Source organism: Vigna radiata, chromosome 8 (assembly GCF_000741045.1).
Source record: "Vigna radiata var. radiata cultivar VC1973A chromosome 8, Vradiata_ver6, whole genome shotgun sequence".
In the NCBI taxonomy this organism is placed as follows: Eukaryota; Viridiplantae; Streptophyta; class Magnoliopsida; order Fabales; family Fabaceae; genus Vigna; species Vigna radiata.
In genome coordinates, this window is record NC_028358.1 from 13112593 (window position 1) to 13128728 (window position 16136).

General features: G+C 33.7%; 1 protein-coding gene across 1 annotated transcript in view; it reads left to right on the top strand.

Annotated features, from left to right (window-relative positions):
* The window catches only part of LOC106770255, a 3915-nt gene extending 2008 nt beyond the window's left edge, over nt 1-1907 (top strand). Inside the window, exon 2 of the mRNA XM_014656070.1 lies at nt 1794-1907. Coding sequence (XP_014511556.1) covers nt 1794-1907 — 114 coding nt within the window. The remainder of the gene's footprint in view (nt 1-1793) is intronic.
* Nucleotides 1908-16136: the final 14229 nt, after the last annotated feature.

Here is a 16136-nt window from a genome sequence, read left to right on the forward strand (position 1 = left end):
TTAACAAAAGATAAACCTAAACTATTCCTATAGGCTACGTAACAAAAGAATTAGCAAAGAGAAAGCCAAAACAGATTTAGAACAAAACAAATGAAAAATAGAACCTAATTATGAAAAGAATCCTAATTGAAAACTCAAAACAAAGCATGAAACTTAAAACAGAACAAGTAACTGATTAAAAGGAAGAGGCAATAACAACAGGAAAAGAAAAGAACCTAAGCTAAAAATGAAAGAAAGAACTTTAGACCTAAGAACAATTATCAATAAAGCTAAAAACTAAACTAAAACAGATCAGTACAAAAATAGGTATTTACAAACTAAAGCAAGAATTAAAAAAAACCAGACCAGACCTAGACTAAGGGAAAAACAACTCAGAAAAAAAAAATTACACCTATTTTATTGCAAAAAGAGATACTAAACAAGGTTATTTACATCAAAAAAAAATTGAACCTGTACCTTCCCACCCCCACACTTAAGAGGCACATTGCCCTCAATGTGTGAGTGGGTAAGGCTTCCTAATAACAACACAGACATCAACAAGTATATGTAATAGGTATATACAAGACAAACAACATCAGATATTTACATAACAGAAACTGAAAAACACAAAAATAAGTAGAATTGAACAGTAGCAAAACAAGTATGTACAAGACAGATAACCAAAGGATATACAAGAATTAAAAGCACAACTGAAACAAAGAATGTATATGGCAGAACTAGAATTTAACAAGAAATATGTACAATAGAATCAAGAAAACTGAACACAATGAAGAAAAAAAATGTATAAGAACAAAACTAGAAAAGCAAAACTAAAACTACAAAGCTACCATAAAAGGAAAATTTATTCAAATAGGGCCACAAATCAAAATTGATCTTTTTAATTTTTATATTATGAATAACATATTTTCTATCCTAGTATTTATGATACTACCTATTATTATTCTATCTACTAGAAAATTTCTAAAACTATGAAAAAGAAAAGACAGGAAAAAGCTTATGATGGCAACCCCTAAAGGGACTTACCATCCAAGAAGTAGCAACTTACACTAAGACTAAGAAAGGGAAGTTGATTGAAAACTTAAATCTTTACTTCTTAAAGTCTTAGCAAGTTTCTCTTTAACTAAATACATCTTACTTTGTTTTGTAGGACATTAATAAGGCTTGCCAAACACTTAGAAGAATTGCCAAGCAAAGGAGACAAGAGGAGCCTTGTTCAGGGCCAACACTTCATTTAGCAACATGTTTCCTACATGGATACACCAGCTGCCAACACCTTTTCCACGTGCAATATACCTTGTAGCACCTTGCAGCACCTTTTCCATGTTTACCACGTGGACAACAACTTCTTGAAGCTTATGATCCATATCTTCCACGTGCAAAATGCCAAACTTCCATTGTACACTTCTTTTCCAACACATTTGTAATAAGTTCATGGCTTGCATTACACGACTCATAGGCTCTCTTCATCTATAAAAGAGAAGCCAAATCCTTTGTAATGGTAACTTGAATGAAATTAGTGTTATGCTGTCAAAATTCAGCCACTTCTCTCAAGTTCAAATTCTTTGCTAGCTTTAGCTTTGCATCCTCTAGCTTCTTTCCCCTTAGGAAAGCCTTCTGAGCTAGAATTCTATCCACACCTTCATCCAAACACGTCCAAACATTTTATCAAACACCTGTCGTGCATTGTATCCATCAACTTCGTTTTCCATTCCGCTGCGTCATTCTGGATCAAGGAGCCACTCCTTCTTGAAGATTGAAGGACGTTCCTATCAGCTTATCAGTCTGTTTCTCAGGCACTCAATCACTCCTTGCAGCAACTTCCTGGCTGCACCAATCTGTTTCTGCCAGGAATTAGTTGGATCAGCACTACTCTCTCAAGTGCCAGGTTCTGCTTCTCATTTTCCTAAGCAAACTGCTGCAGTAGCAATAGCTCCCCTTCCACTAGCAGCTGTTGTGTGCGTGGCACTAGGCTAGAGATCTTTCCAAGCCTTTCTGCATTTTCCTCCTCCCAAATAACTGCCTTAATGTTTTCAGCATTCCTTTCTTTCTTGAATTCTGCACAAAGATCAAGTTCACAGTTAGTAGCATCTGTCAGAACTTTGGAATTTGATTGTATCACCGAATTTATTTCAATGCAAATGGAGCAAGAAGCAGATTCACAATCACATTTGAAATTCTTAGAAAACTGTGTTAGATCAAAATCTAGTCCTAACTCTATAGAGTTCTCAGATTGCACAGTTTCTATATCAAGCTCAATACTGACATATGCATCATCAGCAAAATCAAAATTCAATTCAAGGATATTATCATGCAAAAGTTCATTCATATCCAAGCAATCATCTATATTCATGGTTAAGTCAAGAATAACAACATTCAAATCCACAGGTTCAATGGCTAAAACTGAATCAAGAAATTTGGAATGATCATACAAAACTACATCAGTTTCAGTTATAAGCTTTTCAGAGCCAAAGTGCAGCAAATCAAAGGCATTCAAATGCATTGGCAAATCAGGTAAAACAACTAGAGCCTCAAGTTCAGAAGAAACCTGTGTTGGCTCATTTAAAATTATCTTACCAATCTTCAAATTAGCAGCTGCATCATCAAAATCTGCCCACCTATCATACAACATTCTATTAAAGTCAATGTATGTATCTGAAACAGCATTTGGTATGTTAACATGGTCAATTTGAAATGCTGAATCAAGAATGTCAGAATGAACATGCATGACAGGGACAGTTTTCATGGCAGGTTCTATGGGTTCAGTATTTAACAGATTAAAAGCATTAACATCTATGTGAACCTCAGAGAAATGGATTGGAATGCTAAGTTCGAAGTATACCTGCATTACTTGCTCACCAGATACCTCATCAGGATCATTTCCAGCAATCTTGCTCAGCAGCTTCCTTGCTTTTGTTGATGTCTTGTCTAACAAAGATCCTCCAGCAACTGCATCAACCAAAAACCTTTCATTGTATAGGAGTCCTTCATAGAAGTAGACCAGGAGCAATGCCTCTGAAATTTGGTGGTTTGGACAGGCTGTGCAGAACCTGTTAAACCTCTCCCAATAATCTGCCAGGCTTTCTTCTTGAAACTGCTCAATGGTAGTGATCTCCTTCCTTAGGTTAGCTGTTTTTGCAGTTGAGAAAAACTTGTTTAGAAATCTCTGTTGCAACTCCTGCCATCCAGTAAAGGGATAATGCTGGTAGATAAACCAGTCTCGGGCTGCACCATGTAGGGACATAGGAAATGCCTTCATTAGCACTGCTTCCTTTGGAATTCTTGAAGACGTCATGGAGGAACATATGAGAATAAACTCTTTGACATGTTGGTGTGGATCCTCATGCTCCCATCCATGAAACTTGGGTAGTAGCCTGATGAAGCTAGCTTTCAGCTCAAAACTGGGTGCATTTTTCTCCTGAAGTAGGTGGCTGCACTCCAACTGGTGCTCCATTGCTTGGTTGGCCAATTCTTTCATGGATTTCTCCACAGGACCAGCCATACTAACAGCTCAACTAATGTCCTCAAAAATTACAGCACTCTTAAGCAACTAAAACTACCCCAAGCTAATCCCACTAATTTCCCAAAGATGGCAGAACCTACTCTCAGCCAAACCCTCTTCAAAAAGATGTTCAATCAAGCACACAAGAAACAATTGAGAAGCAACACTAATCACAGATTTCTGAATTATATACTAAACACACAAAAACCAAAATCAATATTTACAAATGCTACAACTTCAAAAACAGATCCTAAATTCACTAAAAAAAAATGCAAAAAGAAATAAACCTAAACAAGACTAACCTAACACTCTAAGACTTAATTCGCCGAGTCCCCGGCAACGGCGCCATTTGTTAAACTCCTTTTAGTCGCCTAAGGAAGAACAAAGAACTGGTCTCCACTAATGTAGCATAGTGATGACCAGAATATCAATCCTAGGACTCGCTTGTTAAGTTGAAAGTGTATGGTTAAAGTCTTGTACTTATTTACTAATTATTTACTATGAAACAAGGTGGGGACACTAAAAGAATGAAATTAACAAGAAAAGAATTAAAACTAAAATCTATTTTTGAATAAGAAATAATATGAAATAAAAGGAAATTTAAACTATATGGAAATCTAAACTACCTAAGATAGAAACAGTAACAAAATCTATGCAATTAAAATGAATATGAAACCAATGAATCTGGATATGCAAATTAAAGAAATCTAGTGCTCAATATATGAAAACAATGAACAAATGAATCTCCTAATTGTATGCCTATTCTAGAAATGTAAATATAAATGCAAAGACTAGATCATCACAGATCAGAACCAAATAGAAAGTAAAGTAAAAATCACAATCAGACCTAAGACTATTCAACATCAATTCAACAGAACTATTAAAAATAAAGAAACAAACTGAAGATCAAAGAACAAAGTCAAAGAACAAAGACAGAAGTGCACTAGATTGAATGAAAGAGTCTCAATTCCTCTTCAGAAAGACATTCTGAGAAAATTAAGCCCTCTGTGGGGTCTTTTTTGTTCATATTTCAAAATTTAAAGTGGAAATTCTCACTCAATTATTCAACCAATGCACAGTTTCACAAGAAATGAAAACACAACACTGAAATTGAACTTAGTCTGACAATTATGAAGCTTAACATCTCTCAAGAAGACCTCTTGAAAATTTTAGGCCCAATCCAGGGTCCTATTACATCCAAACAGATGTGATATTGTGGATGTTTTCCTTCAAAATTATCAAACACAGTTCAATAACAAGCACACAATCACACATGCTAGAAACAGTAGCAAGAAAAGAATAAAAACATAAATCTGATGAGTTCTTTTTTCTATTGGACTCTTCTCTACCTTGAGAAGACATCTCGGTAAGGAATGCTCACTACTGAGTCATTTGATTCCAAAGGAATCATAAAATTTGCAGAGAATCAGAATCCANTTCATTTTCTATCAACACGAACAATACAAGAAACATACTCACATAATCGAACAAAAATTCAGAAACAATGCAAAGAAAATCAAACACAGAATCATAAACTCTTTAGACAGAAGAAGAAATTTTATTAATACGAAATGAAAATTACAAGAAATTATACCAAACGATTGAGAACGCAAGAAACTTGAAATCAAATGCGCGACAAAACCCTAGCTCTCGCGTCCTCTCTATCTACTCTAAAGGCATGAACTGAAAAGTATCTCCAAGTATCTGTGTAAGTGTCTCTAAAAATCCCCCTTCTATTTACATGAAAGAAGCCCCTTTTATAGGGTTGAAAAGAAAAAATGAAAATATGAAAAAGAGAGAAAGAAAGTTGCTTGATAAGCTTCCTTAATCGGACGACCAGCCTTCCCTTTGCCTCTCGGTCATGTGATTCTCCACGTGGCATCACCGGTCAGCTCCGGTCATCCTCTCTGGGTGGCTCCTTAGATCACGTGCCTTCAGCTCTTGCTTCTCTCGAAAGGGTGTTTTTCTCTAGTGAGCTTCTGCCTTTCTGCCAAATGAAAGTGTTAACCAAGACCCTGTACAACTCTTCAGCCACCAAAACGCACACTTCATTAAACGCAGCCCAACTCATGCTAGCGACCCAATAATGTGCAGACATCAGCCCATTCCTTTTTCAATTAATCCTAATGGTGGCAGCAACGTCAGTTCCCTTGCAGCAACTCAATTAAATGTGCAGCCCAGTTTTCACTTGTAGTGCAGCTTCCAGCGGTGGCCCAAATCAATTTAAATCCTCCAAGCATTACAGTGGTAGTAGCGTTTTCCGAGCCCAATTAGATCCAAATCTAAACAAATTGAATTAAAGGGTTAAAATGTAATTAAGAAAAATTATGTGATTAAAACCTAATTAAAAACAAAACATTTTTATTGAAAGAATTTGAAAAAAAAAATACTAATTTTCTAATTATTTACAAATGTACTCAAAAAAAATATACTAAAAATCTATTTTTAACTACAATTTTATAAAACTACAATTTTAAACAAAAATTCTAAAACTAGCCTAATTATAAACAATTAAGAACAAATAAAAGCTAAGAAAGACTCTCTAAACACAGAAAAATATGTAAAATTGTAGAGTTATCACACCCCCACACTTAAAGAATTGCCCTCTTGGGCAAGAACAAACTAAACTAAAAAGAAAAGGAAAAAGCAAAGACTCAATTAACACAAAACAAAGAAAAGACTAAAGACAAGACAAGGAAAAAGCATTACAGTGGTAGTAGCGTTTTCCGAGCCCAATTAAATCCAAATCTAAAAAAATTGAATCAAAGGGTTAAAATGCAATTAAGAAAAATTATGTGATTAAAACCTAATTAAAACAAAACATTTTTATTGAAAGAATTTCAAAAAAAAAAAATACTAATTTTCTAATTATTTACAAATGTACTAAAAAAAATATACTAAAAATCTATTTTTAACTACAATTTTATAAAACTACAATTTTAAACAAAATTTCTAAAACTAGCATAATTCTAAACAATTAAGAACACATAAAAGCTAAGAAAGACTCTCTAAACACAGAAAAATATGTAAAATTGGAGAGTTATCAGTTGGTGGAAGAGAAAAATGATGAAGAGTTTGATGATAGGTCGTTTAGTGAAAGTGAAGATCCATTTCAAAGAACATCGGTTCAACATCAACAACAAACCCCGGGGTGTGAAGGTCAAGATGAACTCAAGCAAAACACAATGTATGATCGAATGAAGGTTGCACCCCGAAGAAGGATCAAGAGTATGGCAAAGAGAACTCCATTTACACTAGAGGGTAGAAGCAAAAAATGAGTAGTTAAATAAGTTGTAGTTATATTTTTATGTTAACAACCTTAGTTCGATGTTGCAATACAATACGAAATGTGAATATAACCTAAGATGTTGATGTACAAACATTTACATTTTGGCATTAATTTCAAGTTAATTGGATTGTATGAAAGTGCTTTAATTACATTTATTTCTATTTTATATTTGTCTGCATAAAATAAAAGTGTTAGGCAGGTTTGTGAATTTAGTTGGCCAATCATCTTCAAATTTGGCTATTATCTTCAAATTTGTGTTTTATTTTATGAACTTTATCTGTTATTGTTGATGAAAGAGATTGGTTGTTCAAATGAAGTTTGTATGGATATTATGTGTGGTTATTTAAGATTTTTTCCTCTATTTGTATTCCAAGCCTGTTTTGTAAAACTGAATTTGTAGTAACAGACCTGGGAGCAAAGGGCAAATAAGTGGGTAGTTCAGGCAAACTTTTTGCATAGGGGTGTCAACTTTGATTATGGCCTTGTTTTTTAATTGAACCAACTTTTTTTACCACTTATTGAAATTATTGGATACAAAAGTGATGTTCAGCCATTGATGATCAGGAGTATATGGATATACATGGCAAAGGGAGAATTATTGTTAGCACTCAATGTGTAGTAACAAAACTAGGAGCAATGTGCAAATAAGTGGGTACTTCAGACAAACTTTCTGCACAGGTAGGTCAACTTTTGAAAATGGCCTTGTTTTTTAATTCAACAAAAGTTTTTTAACACTTATATTGGAATTATTGGATACAAAAGTGATGTTCAGCCATTGATGATCACAAATATATGAATGTACATGGCCAAGGGAGAATTTTTGTTAGCACTCAATGTGTAGTAACATAACTGGGAGCAATGTGTAAATAAGTGGGTAGTTTAGGCTAACTTTTTGCACAAATAGGGCATCTTTGAATATGCCACTTCTTATGAACTCCACACTTAATTGTTAACCAATTATATTGAATAAAATTCATTAATTAACATTTAATAACACATTTATATCCAAGATCATCCCCCAAGGAAACATTTTTGTTTGAAGTGATGGTGCATAAACGAAAGTGGTAGCAAAGGCAATATAAGTGGTTAGTTTATTGTAACTTTTTGCACGAATAGGGCATTTTTTTATATCTGTCACTTCTTTTGAACTCCACACTTAATTGTTAACCAATTATATTGAATAAAATTCATTAATTATCATTTAATAACACATTTATATCCAAGATCATCCCCAAGGAAACGTTTTTGTTTAAAGTGATGGTACAAAAATAAAAGTGGTACCAAAGGCAATTTAAGTGGGTAGTTTAGGCTAACTTTTTGCACGAATAGGGCATCTTTGTATCTGCCACTTCTTTTGAACTCCACACTTAATTGTTAACTAATTATATTGAATAAAATTCATTAATTATCATTTAATAACACATTTATATCCAAGTCCATCCCTAATGAAATGTTTTTGTTTAAAGTGATGTTGTATAAATGAAAGTGGTATGAAAGGCAATATAAGTGGGTAGTTTAGCCTAACTTTTTGCACGAAAAGAGCATCTTTGAATATGCCACTTGTTATCAACTACACAATTTATTGTTAACCAATTATATGGAATGAAATTCATTAATTATCATTTAATAACACATTTATATCCAAGATCATCCCCAAGGAAACGTTTTTTTCCAAGTCATGGTTCAAAAACGAAAGTGGTAGCAAAGGCAATATAAGGGGGTAGTTTAGGCTAACTTTTTGCACGAACAAGGCATTTTTGAATCTGCCACTTATTTTGAACTGCATATTTTAAGTGAAAAAATAATACCCTGTAAATAGCACCTTAAACACACATTATCAAATACAAATCCTAGACATTGCGCAACAAATATCGTAGAGAAATAATGCTCATTGTTGTATTGAAGCATGTAAAAATGATTACCAAATGTAGCACAATCATCATTGTTATGTTCAAATTACATTACTAATAAATGTTAACAATACATTTCTTTCATCAATTCTAATACATCAACCGTAAATATTGCAAGACTTCATTCCGCCCCACATTGTCAAGATCCAATATCCATTGAGAAACATATTTCTCCCCAATCTCTTGTAATTCCTCCTATAAACAAATAAATGCACACAATATGAATCATATGACAATGTTCAATAAAAGTTCTAAAGAACTTAAAATTTTCATAACTTACACTAGTGTAATTAGGCATTGTTTTGCCTTCGTATCTCTCAACACTGTCCCACAACTCCATAAATTTCAAAACAATTACTCCACAATCATATCTATATTAAACAAAGTCCAGTATTCACAACTTGAAATTGTAGTTCTTTGAAACTAACAAATATCATAACGAAAGTGAAGAACATTTAACACTTACGAATTTGATTGGATTAGAGTGTGCATGTTTTGGAAAACTAAGGACGCAAGGGTCTGCAGTTCAAAGAAAGTATGTTCAAGACAATAACATCATTTCCAAATGGTTCCAATTACACCCAACCCAACCATACCTCAACCTCCACCATAAACAAATCAAACTCCTTCCCCCACTTTTTTTTTTTCTGAGCCCTTTCCTTCTTCCAATCCATCCTCGACCTCTTCCTCCTCTAACTTTTCTTCTCCTTATCAAACCCTTAACCCCTCCTTTGGAGCCTTCCCTCTCCTTAACCTACCCTAAACCTTTTCTTTCTCAACCTCCTCATTCTCCAAACTAACCCTTCCTTCCCTTTTTTAATGTTTATTAAACAAGGGAGAAAATTCTAAATCAAGGGGAGAAATGTAATAATAGTTTATTGCATTGAAAATGCTTATATGTTGAAAATATTGAGATACAAAATGTTCATGTTTTGTGTCAATTGTCTATCTTGATATATGGCTTAGATCTTATATTCGTGCTCTGATACATGTATGAATATTTACTTTGAATATCTACATTTATTTCAACTATGATACAAATAGTAGGACTCTGATACACATAGTCTGTTAAAGAATTATGTTTTACTTTGATACACATGTTATGCTAAAATGATTTATGACATTATAAATTCATATTTTGTTTTATTCTTGAATAAAATGATAATCGTCTGATGCTAAAAATCACATATACTCTTATAATATTATGCTCTGACATTGATAAACGATATACTCTGATAACTTCAAAAAGATAATCTAAGGATATATTCATTTGCAATGATAAATACCTAACATTTATACATTCGCTTTGAGACTTCTCCGCTCTAACATACATCGTACTCTGATAACAATTTTATGATATTTACACTCTATACTCTAATATAAATAGTGGCATATAAATGGTTTGAAAATAGTAAAAGGGAGAAAAACTATTCTTCAAAAATTCTCTAATACCTTATACAAAATATTTTTAAGCTCATATACAATATTTTGAAAATCTTTTCAATACTATTTTGTTTAGCATGTGTATTTGTTAAACATAAAAAAAAGGGAGAGATTGTTAGGACAAGATCATCTAGAGAATAAATTGTCTAAGCAATTAAGGTTTTGAAGTTTAAAAAAAAAAAACATTAAATGAGATACTGTTGTGTATGAGAAGTTGTTTAATAAACAAACAACGTCCAAGAAAAGAAAGTGTCTCTCTTTCAAAATCATCTAATAGACTATATGAGTAAAAAGCTAGTGTCTTATGAAAACAAAAGTCTATCTCTTGTATAACACTATGACTAAAAGAAATTTTTATCAATACAATTGTTATCTCAAGAAAAACCTCTTAAAGAATATATCGTCTAAAGAATAACCGCTTAATGTTATAGCTTTTGAAGAAGCATAAAATGTTGATACCATTTAAAATGATTATACAAGTCGTATACCAAACGATGCATTTATGAATGACATCGCAAATGATAAGATCTCCTAAAGAAGCAATACAGTTTAATGCTTATCAACGTTCAAAACATTTAATGCATGTACGATAAAGTGCTTCGACACTACAGTAAAAGTGCGAATTACCGGCGACTTTTTACCGAAGGCTTTTAGTCCTTCGGTAATTTATGCTTTCTGAAGGATTTACCGGCAGCCTCTGAAATAGTACAATACCGAAGGACTTATACCGTCGGTAATGGAAATACTATTTACCGAAGGCCTCTGCCCCTCTGTAAGTTGTTCGACTATATGAAATAAAAAAATTGGGATTTCAGTATCCCATTCTGCCCAAATACATTTCGCGAAAGAGCTTCCCCCAAACCTAAGCACTTATCTCTGCCCTTTTTCAATTTCTTTGAGTAGAGAACCAACCCTATTTTCCTTTCCTCCGTCGCGAATAATCTCCCTTTCTAGTCCTGAGGTGGTTAAGCGCACCCATTGACAGTGTCAGGTGGTAGGGTTCGTGGCTGTTGAAGTTGTGTTGAGGGATTTAGGAGGTGGTTGGTGTTGCGATTGAGCAAATGTGAGTGAAGGGTGTTGGTGAACGTCATATCTGGCTTGACGTGCCGAGTCTTGCTTTCTTTACAACATATGCCCTTTTGGTCCTGTTCTGGGCTGAGATTTATTACCAGGTAAGTATGATTTGTTGTACATTTGCTCCCCTATGGGTTGTTTGTCTTGTGTGATTTTCTTTCCATGGCAGTGTGTTTAGCTGTTTGGTTTTGATTATGTCTATGTGTTTAATGCTTTTGCAGGAACGTGTTGTGCTGTAACGACTGGTGGACTGAAACCAAGTTTCTACACAATCAATTTCGTGGTTTATATTGTTCAGGTGAAAATTCTATTTATTTAGGAAGTCTGTGTACGTAATGAACTATTAAGCGATTATTGACTTTGGTTGTGACTCTCTACATGTTTGCTAAAAGGAAAAGTTTATGCAGTATCCAATATAGAATGATATTTTGGTCTTGCTTTGTACACTTTATATAAAATTTGGAAATGAGATTAAATAATGTTGCTTAAGCATTTAGAATTGATACATGTAATCGCTTTTGCAGCTGGTGGAGCTGGTTGAATTATTTCTTTTATTTGTACGAGATTTGGATTCAATTGAAAAGGTTATGTTATTTAAATTGTTATGTTTGTCATAAGTTAGTAACTTTTGGTGCATCTGATATTGCATTTGATATTAATGATACAATTTTGTACTCATGAAAACCTTCATGACTTAGGAATGATTTGATTATGATCTTTAGGTTCTGATTGTGTCTCTTATTGTGCCAGCCATGATTTGGTTTGATTTTTTTTCTCATTTTATTTTGAAATCTGTCCATTTTTGTAACAAGTCATGTTATATGGTTTCAATTGTTTATAATGGGAAAGTGTTCTGCATTTTGAACATGTTATGTGTAGCTGACTGGTTGATCAATATTAATCAGAATAAATTTATAACCTTAGCAATGTGAGTTTATAATTTAAAGGGATATTAGATTATGTTTTTGAAGAAAGAAGTACTACATACGGTTATCCATTAGATTAAATAGAGAAGAATGACCACTGAAGAATAACCATTAGGTAGGTATTGATAATTATAAACCTAAGAATGTGTAATGTTCTTCTCCTGACAAGTTTAAAGAACTTAAATAAAGCTAAGAAAAATGTCAAATTGGATCAAGTAAGTAAATCTCAAAATTTGGCTACTTAAACCTAAAAAGTGTACTAAATAGGTGATCCTAAAAACCAAAAGAAGGTTTATCTATATGCTATGCAATCCTATATACCACAAAGATTTAAAACAAAGAAAATTAACAAGCAAATTAAAGAAAGCAATAAAGGTGCAAAATGTAAATGCTAGATGACCCTAAGTGAAAGTGCAAGTGACACTTGGAGCCCCTTGACACACTTCCACACTAAGAAAACGAAATTGGACTATTACAATGTTCAAATGTGATCTTGGAATTGCTTCAAGTGCATTTTTCCAAGTCACTTGACCCAAAAATAGAAATGGAAATTCAAACTACAAAGGTTCCGTGATATCAAGGCTCAAACAAGCTCAAAATGAAGCTTAAAACTAGTGTAAGCTTCAAGCTTCAACTGTTGCCATATACTTCTCAAAATCAGTATGCAAGTTGAGCCAAAATCTAATGGTAAAAAAACTGGTTGTTGTACTGTTCTACAGTTGTTGGACAACAAGGTTGCAGCTGCTGGACAACAAGGTTGCAGCTGCTCAAAAGCTCCCTTTCAATTTCTACTTCAGCCCCCCCTTCCACTCCCTAAGATGTTACCTCAATAGGAATAGGTTTCTGGTACTGGATGCTTCACAACAGATACCATAGCACCTCAAAAATTCGCTTAAACACAACAAACAGATTTAGCAAACTTCACCAAATTTTTATGCTAAATTCAAGAGTGTTTGACAAGTTGGAGGCCAAAAATAAGGAACTCAAAGGAAAACAGGGATGGATTAACAACAAGCACACAAAAGGAACCTATCAATGGCACTAGAATGGATGAATAAAGAAATAAACAACTATTCTTGATGATATTAAGCATGTTTGAACTCTTACAAAGCTGAGAAAATAATTAATAATAAGAATCACTGGTCCACTTCCATTTTTAACCCAAAAATCATGGTTTAAAAGGCTAATCTGCATATAGGTTCATTTCTGACCAAATGAACAGTGCTAGCAACTTTCAAACATCAATTAAAGCTTTTTCAAGCTATGAAACAACATAGAAACAACAGATTTTCGAAAATCACCACTGTTGTAACGTTTTATGCAAAAAATTTGCACCAAATACATGGATCTAAGCCAGAATTAAGAAGCTTAGCTTGACCAAACTCAGAATAGACCAAATCAAGGATGATTGCACGGTTAAAAGCTAGATTAAAATATGAAACAGTGGAAAGCTAGTGTTTATGCACAACCAAGCTATGCAAATTGCATTTCCTTGCTTGTAATGGTCTGCTACACTTTTAGCCATTTCCAATAACATCAAAAAAATTTGTGCAAAGTAGTAGAATCAATTAAAATAAGCTGGAAACAGATTTAAGAAATCAAAACAGAAACAAAAATTTTGCAATAATATTTGGCAGAATTAAGAGTAGAGTCACGACTTTTGTGTTTTAGCTTGTATTACCAGGCTAGATCAAGTCCTCACTGCCTTAATTGGTATACATACAACTTATCCAACACTTCAAGCTCAAGTAAATTGAATTAAAACAGCAAATAGGAATGGCAAAACCGAGACAAACTAAAACTGCAACAGCAAAGTGCACATGACTTAAAACAATACTAGAATTGAAGAATGAAAGCTCATATTCTATTTTGCTGTGATTCTGTGATGTTTGGAAGTTTAAAGAAGTATAAATTGATGTATTAAAACTGTTAGAACCATTGATGTGAAGTTACAAAGACCGGCATGCAAATTAGTAGTTCAAACCATGATATCTGAGCTATTTTTCGAACTTCCAAAGTGAATCTGAGTTGTAGTTCTGTTTTGTGCCTAATTAGATTTCAAACAAGTGTATTTTGATGAATTAAAATTGTTGAAATCAAGTACAAAGTGTCAGAATGGATTAGGCACAAAATCACTTCCAAAACCACATATTTTGAGTCAATTTTGGGAAGTAGAACGGTGAATTTGGGTAGCAGTTTGGTTTTGAGTTACATATCAGTTTTAACATGTTTCAATTCATGAAATAAAGTTGTTAAAGTGGTTAATTATGATAATTAAACTTTTTTGAGTATATCACTACTCAAACCTCAAAATGACAACTANAAAAGCACTAGAATGGTTAAGATTTGCAAACTGCACTAAACTAGCCTAAGAAACTTGTAAGAAACTGTCCTAACAAGTTTAAAAGGGTAAAACATGCATTTAGACCATGACTGAATGTTCATGTATATGTTGAATGTTGATGTATAAATTGTATGTTCTTGTATATTGTATGTCCATTTATTAGGCTACAACTTGATTAAGTTAAGTAATCATTTAAAGTACTATGGTACTACACACCATCTCAATGGAATGAGAAAGGTAAAAGTACCTTAAACACTTAGAAAAATATGTGCAAGTACTTTACAAAAGAGAACTTCAATAATAATAAGTTCTCTCCCCCAAATTTAATACACAACCCCTTCGGATGTCTACATCATTTCAATACTAAGGACTTCTCTTTGCTTGCCCTTATTGTATGCCTAGACAGTAGTGTTCAAATTTCTTCCATGTTTGACTTAAGTAGTAATAGGTTTATTACTTATGTTACATGGAGTGTTGTTGATTTCGCTAAGTTTACCTTTGTTTGGCTTGTCACAGANCATGGCCCATTTTCTCAACCATCGTGCATGGATGTACGATCGTTGTCATAGCGGAAGGAGAGGTTTGAAGGAATCTTTTGTCATCGGAGTTGAAGAGTTTGTGGAGACAGTTCGACGATGTCAATATTATGCTATTGACGGAGGGATTCGATGCCCATGCATTAAGTGCGAACGTACAAGGATTTTGAAAGATCAAGACGTTAAAGTTCACCTATACCGAAAATGGTTCATGCCTAATTACACGGTTTGGACATTTCATGGTGAAGAAATTCCTTCGATCTCCAATAGAGTAGAAAATCGGCTTGCATCAAGTTCGAATACTGTTGTACATACATTTGAGATAGATCAATTTGCCTATATGCAAGAGATGGTCGACAATGCTCTTTGTCGACATGACGAACAAGAAGCAAATGATAGTCATGATGAAGAGGCTCCAAATGAAACCACTTAGAGGTTTTACAAATTACTGATAGAGGCAAATCTACCTGTATTTGAAGGTTCATCTGAGTCAAAATTGTCAGTGTCCATTAGACTCTTGGCTGGTAAATCTAATTGGAACGTTCCCAATCAAGCAGTGGATGATTTTAGATTTGACACCACCAAACAATTTTATTCCAAAGAATTGTTATCAAGCCAAAAGATGTGTTTCAATGTTGGGATTGGAAGCCAANAAGATTGATTGTTGTGTTAATGGATGTATGTTATTCTATGACAATGACAGTGGCAAACTGAGCTTTAATATCAAACTGAGCTCGTCTATTTTCTTCAGCAGTCCAATTAAAATAAGGTTTTTCGGTCTCTAATTCATCAACAGTATTCATAGGAATATAAGGGCCATTTTGTACAACTTCCCAGATACCTCTATCAACAGACCCCATAAAAATCTCCATTCTCACTTTCCAAAAAGCATAGTTATCACCAGTAAACAATGGAGGTCTGTTAATGGAAGCACCCTCGGCATATACATTGTTTTGATTGTGACCNGCCATTTTCGCAAATATTTTGAAAAACTATCAAAGCAAGCTCTGATACCAATTGTTGTTATCGTAGGGGGTAATTTTCGAAGAGTATTGTGCAGCGGAAATAATACTCAGAGAGCGTAAAGCGTATTAGGTCACAGTTAAAATGATTTT